The 10,258-nt window shown below is 41.3% G+C and overlaps 1 protein-coding gene across 2 annotated transcripts in view; it reads right to left on the bottom strand.

The window, feature by feature from the left end:
* Window positions 1-4,504: 4,504 nt before the first annotated feature.
* The window catches only part of pde3b (phosphodiesterase 3B), a 76,473-nt gene continuing 70,719 nt past the window's right edge, over window positions 4,505-10,258 (bottom strand). For both annotated transcript variants that reach the window (XM_083759781.1, XM_083759782.1), the window contains exons 13-16: window positions 9,716-9,919; window positions 7,927-8,088; window positions 6,607-6,850; window positions 4,505-5,189 (exon numbers count right to left, since the gene is read on the bottom strand). In XM_083759781.1, the coding sequence (XP_083615907.1) occupies window positions 4,984-5,189; window positions 6,607-6,850; window positions 7,927-8,088; window positions 9,716-9,919 (816 nt within the window). In that variant the 3' untranslated portion in view covers window positions 4,505-4,983. The remainder of the gene's footprint in view (window positions 5,190-6,606; window positions 6,851-7,926; window positions 8,089-9,715; window positions 9,920-10,258) is intronic.

Raw genomic sequence — 10,258 nt, 5'->3', positions numbered from 1 at the left:
ATACTACGTTAGTTCCACTGTTCATTAAATAATAAACATGCTCTGAAAATGCACGCATGCAGCAGTAAGCTGCCGTGTGGTCAGATGCGTGGGCCGTGGGAACCACTGCTCAAATTAAATGTCTATGACCGTTGGTGCTTCAGTGATGGGTTAGAGACCTGTCAATGATTGATAGAGTACGTCTCTGTGATGGTTCATGGACATCTCTTCTCAGGACAGCTTCAGGACAGGGAAGTGAGACCCGTCATGTCATGTTTCAGCTCTATGGAGAAATCAGATTGGCAGACTTTCCTAGAAATCTCTCTGTACACTGTTGGGGTTGGACTTGAGCCACATACCACATAATATGAACTAACTCTGACCTGAGCTGGAGACAAAGAAAAAAAAACCTCAGTACTCCACTGTAGCAGTAGATTTGGAGTATCTGTATGCAATACTGGCTTCTGCTACATGGACATGGTGCAGTACTAAACATGTACTAAATTATAAAATCGTTCAGTATGATCTGAACATTTGTGAAATGTCCTTATTGCAATATTTTTTATGTATTGGTAAAATATGTTATTAAGAACAATAAAAAATGCTTTTGTACATTTTTTTCATACAGCATATATTTCAAATACCACAACCTATAGGCTACTTTAATGTGTAAGATCTAGTTATAGTAACTTAGTAAGGGCATTTTATCAGGTATTTGACCAATCTGGGAACCAGATTGGTAAAGGAGTTGAAATTCAACTCCTGTGGGAAATTTGAGTTATAAGCATAATGTGACCATACCATTAACATCCTATATAAGGCAAAAGTCCAAATTCTTTAAGTAGCATGTGACATATGAAACTGGGTTTTCATGATTCTGAATCCATTCCAAGCATTAGCTCATCACATGACAGCTGTGGCTGTTTTCCTCACAAGGAGTGTTTTTTGTGTAAAACCTAATGCTTGGAATGGATTCAGAATCATGAAAACCCCCTAGTTTCATATTCAGAATGATGAAATTTTGACATTTTCTTTGCCTTATATAGGATGTTAATTGAATGGTCACATATTATGCTAATAACTCAAATTTCCCACAGGAGTTGAATTTCAAACTTTTAGTACATGTTATTAGACAACTTTAGAAACACATTGGTGAAGAAATTTCTTGGTAACAATTTAGTTCCCAGAGGTTTCTCTTACTATTATTTGATACACAATGGCCCTGATTGAAGGTAGCATTCAGATAACTAGTACAGTATATTATAAACATACACATATGGATTCTGGGTAGACTTGAATGCCCACACAGCTACCATAATCTTCATGACAGGCTATTGGCTACAAGCCCATTTGATCTTAAAATATATCTGTGTAAAAAGGACAATAAAATTAAGGCAGTGTCTGTTTCAGTGTTCTCTAAGCTTCACACGCACACACAGGGATGCATGCACACAGATGGACAATAAAAGCCAATGATAAACGGTTGATACTTTAGGGATGGTGTTTTATGACAGCTATAAATAACACACACACACACACACACACACACACACACACACACACACACACACACTGACACACACACACAAATCAGTTGCCCCACAATGTTGAGGGTGAATGGTTACATTAGACAAATGTACATACCTTAATGCTACATGTGGGTTAACAGCCATTCATAGATGTATTTATGACACATACATCAGAGTACACTGTGTTTTGTGAGACTGCACAGTGACAAGCCAACAAACTAAGATTTACATCAAAATGAGACAGAAAATGTAGGGGTGAGGGTGGGTCAAGGCTTTACCATCCAGCATGGGTCAACAATGAGCCCATCGACAACAGAGACATCAGAATGTACATGACTCTGACCCGAGTCCAACTCTGTAGCCCAATTTACACTTTGTTGTGCAACGGTGTCACTTAATATACATTGTGGTACAACAAATTAGGGTTAACTTTTCCATCCTTGTCACTTGAGCCAAAGGGGTTATGACTCAAGATGTTCTCTGAAAAGGGCCATATTACAGCCCAGGTTGGTCTGACATGCCTAGGGATGTGCAACTGCCGACAAAACTGCTCGCCCCAATTTCAACTCGCCCCAAACGACGAAGGTTGGTCGCCCCGACCGGGAAGAACGGTTCTAAATGTTCTCCAGAACGATGGAGCCATTCATTACCCATGCATCATTTGACCAACAACAAACTGGTTCTGTTCCAATATGAGAAATAAGGTAAAATAAACATGAAATAAACATGGAGCGAGATATCCATGCTTTGGGGCGAGATATCCACGTTGTGGGGCGAGATATCCACGCTTTGGGGGCGAGCTATCCACGGCTTTGGGGCGAGCTGTCTTCACTTTTCGAAATTCCGGGGCGGTCATTCTTCACTTTTCGCGGGGTGAGTTGGAAAAGGGGCAAGCGTGCCTGTTACCTGCCGACAGACTAAAGTCTGATTTATACTTCCATCTATAAACTCACAACACATTGCACTGCGACGCTCTGCAAGCTTGTAGATCAGCCATCTACCGTATATGATAACGTCACACAATTAAGTACAAATCAGGCTTAAGGAGGAAGCGTTTGGCACTGGTTGGGTAGACTCGATAGAGATAAAAGAAAAAAAAAAGACGAATAGAGTGGTTATGATACAGAACATAGAGATGCTGAACCCATATGAAAAATAAAAATAAAACACCAAACCCCACAGTTCCACACCTGTAAATAGTATTAGATAAAAACTCTGGAAACAGAACGGTAATTACAGGGTCTCAATGTACAATATATGTCAGCTGCGTGTAGAAAACAGATGCATTCAGTTGATTAATTAAAAAATATAATATATTTATATATTTATATGCACATTCTTTTTGTGCAGAGGCTAAACACTTGTTTGGTATTAAAATGTGCACACCTAGGTATATCTATTTTGTTGTCTTTAAATATCATTATTATGATTTACACTGCCTACTTAGGAACTTTCGTCTCCAGAGAAAATTATTTAATAAGGTGATAGAGGAACTAGGCAGGTAATGCTGCCTGCCCTTTCATAAAATATTTTATAGTGGAATGCCTAGAGTTCATACAGATAAAAATAGAGAGCTATTAGTTTTAAACCTGCCTCATGGCACATCTTAAACATATCAACAAAACAGAAGTGAAAGTGACACCCTGGATCCCTTCTTTACACACTGGCCTAGTTATGGGTTTGGCAAAAAAAGGAAGAAAAAAGGGGGGAAAAGGTTCTATTTGTCTTTAACCTCAGTGTCTGCAAGTTGACTGAAATGAAGATGTCTCGTTGTAGTACTGTACTGTTGGTTTAAAAACAATGCAGACAAAATAGCATTTTCCTAATATACTGGTACATGAACTACCACGGAAATTTCATTTTACAATAATGTTGTCCTGCTGCAAACTCTTCCTAGTGACAATCAAGAAAAGCATTTCTCCAGTGAGGTTGTTAAAAGGTGATGCAAAAAGTTGCAAAGACTTTTCTCTGGCACAGAGGACGATTCAATTGCTTCAATTTGTTACGTAGTCAAGTTGTTCGTACAAAGATTAAAAACTACTTCAGTCACCCAGTTTTTACTTTTCTTTGATTTAAAAGCGTATTTAACAATAATTACATAAATTCTTGCAAAATAATTATTTGTCTTTGCGTGAATCCTGAGTAACCTTTAAAAAATAGTTATAATCAAAATGAAAATGAGGAATCCCTTCATTGAAACAGCACTCCTGATCTGAATGCAACATGTTAAACACCAGAGGATATTTCACTGATTAAAAACAAAACATTTCTGAAAAAACAAACGCATATACATTCATACAGGTAACATACTAACAATATGCACATACAGTATACTCCCTTAACCCTTCACTCGTGTGCGCACGCGCGCAAACACACACACACACACACACACACACACACACACACACACACACACACACACACACACACACACACACACACAGAAGCAAACAGAGTAAAATAATCAAACATAAAAGGCAGGTGGTACACATGAATAAAGGCATCAAAAATGATGCAGATATAATGCTATTAATCAGTCAACATTACAACAATGTCTCTGTGACTGAGTCAATGATACAGTGTTTCGTGTCGCCAGCAAGTGGAGAGAACTACACTCAAGCCCAGGCTCTGGGCCTATATGGACTCAGTAAAGGTTCAGACAGGCACATTTGATATATATGTCTAGAATATACCTGACGTTGATCGTCTTTTCATGTTTCAACTGTTCACTTTGGTTACGGGTGTTGCTCGTTTAATTTGCTTCCCATCCAGCTTTCATCATTTTTTAATTGTTTTTTTTGTTTCCGTTTTGTACCTAATTCATACTTCGCTGTACGACTGTGACACTCACAGTCACACGCTGAAGCGTAAATAAGCCATTGAGTGCTTTGCGTTCAAGGCAGCATTAGAGCCAGATCACAGAGGAGGGCGAGTCCGTCTCTTCCTCTGCACCAGCCTCCTCAGTCCTGGTGGTGGTGGGGGGTGTGTGGGTGTGTGTGTGTGTGTGTGTGTGTGTGGGGGGGGGGGGGGGGGGGGGAGGGGGGGAGGGGGCTTTGTTTTGTCTGGGTGCACTGGACTCTCCATGGGATGAAAGTGCATAGGAGTGGAGCTCCCACCATTGCAGCAAAGGATCCGCTCACAGTAGTAAGGCCTTTTTTTTCTTCTTTCTTTTTTTCTCAAAAATAATGTGACTGCGTAAGCATCCGAGTGTTAGTTAGCACAGTGACATTTTCTAAATGTGTGTATTGTATTTGCGTGTGTGTGTGCGTGTCTGTGTGTGTGTGTGTGCCTGCGTGCGTGCGTGCGTGCTAGAAAGTTATGTGCGTGTTTATCAATTCTCTGTGTTCACGTGTGTTTCTCTATCCTCATGTCTGTCTGTGTGGGTGGTTGCGGTTCCACCCCCAAACCCCTACCCCTCCCTCTACCCAGGCCTCCTGGTTCTCCTTCTGTCCCGTGTGGTCGCGTCGTCCTGCTGCTACTGGCGATCCTCAACTTCTTCCTCTTCCTGGATGACCTGGATGTCATCGGATGGCGAGGTGGGCAGGCTGGCTGGCGGGCTGTCCACTTGATGCTGCTCCTTGCTCTTCTCCTCCTCCTCGATGGTGTGCTTCCACACCTTGTGGTTGTCAGTCAGGTGCTGCATGATGTTGCAGTACAGCCGCCGCTGGCCCTTCCTCCGTTCTGGAGCAACACAGAGAGAATAAGGCTCGTTCACTATAGAGGGTATGCGCATGCATAAAGTGAGTGGCAAACCGAGTGGCAAATCGAGTGGCAAAGTGAGTTTAACGTTGTTTAATGCAAGCATATTGGACTTTTCTGTTTGGATGTATGGGCTGTCAAGGCCAGAGAGTAGTTTTTTGCCACTCAGTGGGCGTTACCGCATAACTTCCGGGTTTGATGATGATGTCACGCGCATACCCTCTATTGCAGCCGATGCCCAACCTGTGGGCTGGGGCCTACTGGTGTGCCATAAGTATATTGCAAGTGGGCTCCCTGAATAATTGGCAAAACACAAAGATTTGGTTGATAATATAACATTAAAGGAATATTCAGTGATTTCACTCAAAAAACCTTAGGTTTCGTTTTTGGCTGTGGGACCAAAACACAAAGATTTGGTTGATAATATAACATTAAAGGTATATTCAGTGATTTCACTCAAAAAACCTTAGGTTTCGTTTTTGGCTGTGGGACCCAGCCTTTCGTCCAATCAGGGTAGAGAGTCAAAAACGAAACCTAAGGTTTTTTGACCCCCAGGGGTTAACTGGGGACAGGGAGGAACTCCTTATATGGTCAGCACACTCTATAGTAGGGAGGATTATCACAACGAAACAAAAAAATAAGTGATATTTGAATTAAGTGAAATCACTGAATATACCTTTAATATAAAAATAAATGTGTAAAAAATATTATGGTATTTTCTTCTTTAAAACCTTGAAGAAATTTTGTTTTCATTGTGATAAATAAGAACAACATTTGTTGACGAAATACAATTGATTGATCATTACAATAACCATGTTCTGAGACCATTGAGCTATTGTAATACGTTGGTGTCTGCAAGTGTGTACAGTATGTCACTGTGTATGAAATGCCCGATTTCATCAAAAGACAGGGCCATGAAACTTCACAGATTTTAGTCTCTATAGTATCTGACATAATCTGCACATTGGTGGTCAAAGGTCAAGGACAGTAAGGTCATCAGGCAAGGACCACATGGCTCAGCGATACACACTTCAGGGTCGCCCTATAGGTTTTATGATCGCCTCTGACCAAAAATGCTCTGAAGTGAGTTCCAGTATTCTAGAATACATTAATATAATAAATTGATAACCGCTTCTCGATTATTCTATTCACCAGTAAAAAAAAAGTAAAAGGGCATTTGTTGGACAAAGACATCTTCATTTGGAATCTTCTCTGTCTGAATGTGCAGCAGAGATTTGGTGTGATGAATGCCAGACGCCAACCATTCATTGATCCAAGCTGCTCCCTGCTCCTTGTGGTTGCCTACTGCATTGCCTTCGTCATCTGGGTCCACAGATGGAATAAACACTGACGAACCAGAACAGATATTTGCAGCCCTAATAATAATAATATCTCTTACTTGGTGCCAGCTCTTCCTCCAGCTCATCCTCATCAGTCTCTGTGTCCACCGGTGCCTCCTCCTCGTCCTCCTCTGACCCCTCCTCATTGATCCAGTACCCAGGCAGCAGACCTGCCGCGTCGTAGGAGTTACACAGCGGCCCCACGATGTGGGTGATGAAGGACTCCTGGAGCTTGGCCAGCTGCGGAGACGCCCTGTCCATGAAGGGGCTGACGGGTAATCCCAGGCTCGCTTCGTCGTCTCCCTGGAGAACCGTGTGTACACAACGTTACAGTTAATTTGTTCGACACCAGTGGTTCCATAACTCAAGAGTGTGCAAATGGAACCAATTTGTACACTCAGAGTTACAGACCTGCAACGGTCCCAGGTGTCCCAGGAATTGCCAACAATGTTTCTTTATAACATAGTATATTTTGGGCCTCCATCTTGCGCCACCCCCACGTATTTGCCATTTTTTACTATTTTGAAAAACATTTTAAAATAGTTCAACTAGCCGATCTACATCGAGACATTGTGAGCTTGTAGATCGGCTATTTGAACTGTTTTTTAAAATAGTAAAAAATTGCAAATTAGTTTAGGGATAAGGGTTAAGGGGTGGTGCGAGATATAGCCCTTAATGTATTGTATTCATATAGTATTTGTGTGAAATGATAGATCATCACAGAGATATTACTCAGGACAGAACGCTGATCTCCAATAACTAACGTAAGCACTTAGTGCAGTGACTCAGGCTCTTTGGGAATACAAATCAAAACAAAGCATAATGACCCAATACCTAATGCATGGCAGCTTGTAATGAAAATCTGCTATGTTGAATTAATCTCACCAAAGGCAGATACAAATGTATGGAATATATATTTATATTTATTATGGAAGACATGTTCCTTTTCACAGTCAACACAAATCTTTGGAGGAAGTATTTTGTAGCCTGAACTCGCAGCAAACATTAGCGCGATTAAAGAAGAGTTATTCCAGCCATACTGTGTGTCTGTGTGTGTATGTGTATATATACAGTATACACAGTGTATATATATATATACACACAGTGTGTGTGTATATATACACAGTGTGTGTGTGTGTGTGTGTGTGTATATATATATATAATATATACACAGTGTGTGTATGTGTATATATATATATATATATATATATATATATATATATTTATTTAGTTATTTATTTTATTTATTTTTTGTTGCCGTCAGGCTTTAGGCTAGGTGCCATATATTTTCCCCCAGTTGTAAAACATAAATCAAACACCTCCTCTGAGATGACTCTTTTTATCATTTATTGTGATAATGATGATCATGAACGTCGTACCTGCTCATAAAATTCATTGACGATGCCCTCCGTCCACTTCAGGTGCAGATCTCGCACTTTGGCTGGTCCGTTGATGTCTGCCAGCTTAATGCAGACTTGGCACACCAACAGCCTGTCATTTTCATTAGTCCAGTCGATCCCTGGACTGTTTACATCATTCACCTGTTTAAAACGACAAATATGGTCTGGTCACAATGGGTTAACGGATTACCATCACCCATGGTCTCGACCACCTTTATCACACACTAAATCTACTGTGACTAAAATGCACATTATCAGTTCTATTGGTTGCTGATGTGAATCTAAAGTCATGCTTAATTTATAATCTGCCGCATGACGGTGTTGCTCACCAAAAATAGCCAATGTACAGTGCATCCGGAAAGTATTCACACCCCTTCACTTTTACCACATTTTGTTTTGTTACAGCCTCATTTCAAAATGGATTAAATTCATAATGATGAAGTGAAAAAAGTTTTCAAATATTTTGTTAATTTATTAAAAATAAGAAACTGGAAAAACGTATGTACATAAGTATTCACACTCTTGAGGCACCTTTGGCAGCAATTACAGCCTTAAGACTTTTTGGGAATGATCCTACAAGCTTGGCACACTTGAATTTGGGGTATTTTCCCCCTTCTTCTCTGCAGATCCACTCAAGCTCTGTCAGGTTAGACGGGGAGCATCGCTGCACAGCTATTTTCAGGTCCTTCTAGAAATGCTCAATGGGGTTCAACACTGGGCTTTGGCTGTGCCACTCAATAACTTTCATAGAGTTGTCCTTAAACCAATCCTTCGTTATCTTAGCTGTGTGCTTGGGGTCGTTGTCCTGTTGGAAGGTGAATTGTTGACCAAGTCGGAGGTCCTGAGCACTCTGGAGCAGGCTTTCATCCAGGATGTCTCTGTACACTGCTCCATTCATCTTTCCCTCTATCCTGACAAGTCTCCCAGTTCCTGCCGTTGAAAAACATCCCCACAGCATGATGCTGCCACCACCATGCTTCACCGTAGGGATGGTATTTGCCAGGTGATGAGCGGTGCCTGGTTTCCTCCAGACCGAAGCGAAAACCTGCTCCAGAGTGCTCAGGACCTCCGACTTGGTCAACGATTCACCTTCCAACAGGACAACGACCCCAAGCACACAGCTAAGATAACGAAGGATTGGTTTAAGGACAACTCTATGAAAGTTATTGAGTGGCGCAGCCAAAGCACAGACTTGAACCCCATTGAGCATTTCCGGAAGGACCTGAAAATAGCTGTGCAGCGACGCTCCCCGTCTAACCTGACAGAGCTTGAGTGGATCTGCAGAGAAAAAGGGGGAAAATACCCCAAATTCAAGTGTGCCAAGCTTGTAGGATCATTCCCAAAAAGTCTTAAGGCTGTAATTGCTGCCTAAGGTGCCTCAACTTAGTACTAAGTCAAGAGTGTGAATACTTATGTACATGTGTTTTTCCAGTTTCTTATTTTTAATAAATTAACAAAATATTTGAAAAAACGTTTTATTCTACACACGGTATTGTGTGTAGATTGATGAGGAAAAAAAACGAATTGAATCCATTTTGAAATGAGGCTGTAACAAAACAAAATGTGGTAAAAGTGAAGGGGTGTGAATACTTTTCGGATGCACTGTATAATCGCAAGCACAAGCTTGTAGATGGCTATTTTCGGTGAGACACCCTCATAGTGTCTTAGTATAAATCAGGCTTCACTCAATCAACACATATATTTAGTGCCAAAATTATCATTTGAGATCTCATCAATGGATTTGTTTCATTATATTATGGTCACAGACCTTGGCATTGAACTCAGCCAGGAAGTCAAAGTGCTTCTTGAGATCGGTGGCCAGTATGGCCTCGATGACCAGGAATCGAAAACGCTTGAACTCCACATGGTCCAGGTTGACCAGGAAGTTGAATTCGGGCCGGGACAAGAAGAGGCTCCACGCAGACGCGGCATGGTGGTTCTCCAGCACCGAGCGGTCATTGTACAGCACCGCCTAGAGACACAAGACACACAGTGAGGCTTTCTATGAGCGGTCATTGTACAGCACCGCCTAGAGACACAAGACACACAGTGAGGCTTTCTATGAGCGGTCGTTGTACAGCACCGCCTAGAGACACAAGACACACAGTGAGGCTTTCTATGAGCGGTCATTGTACAGCACCGCCTAGAGACACAGGACACACAGTGAGGCTTTCTATGTTAGCCTCCGCAAATACAGTGACTGCTCTGCTTTGAGAATGTGCTTCTTGCAGAGGTGTAATAAATTGCGATATAGAACATAAACACATTATACACATACGTGCAAACTGTACAAATTGTACAAATACCATAT

The sequence above is a fragment of the Protomyctophum parallelum genome (assembly GCF_964188405.1).
Source record: "Protomyctophum parallelum genome assembly, chromosome: 2".
NCBI lineage: Eukaryota > Metazoa > Chordata > Actinopteri > Myctophiformes > Myctophidae > Protomyctophum > Protomyctophum parallelum.
This window is presented reverse-complemented; position numbering and strand designations above follow the sequence as displayed.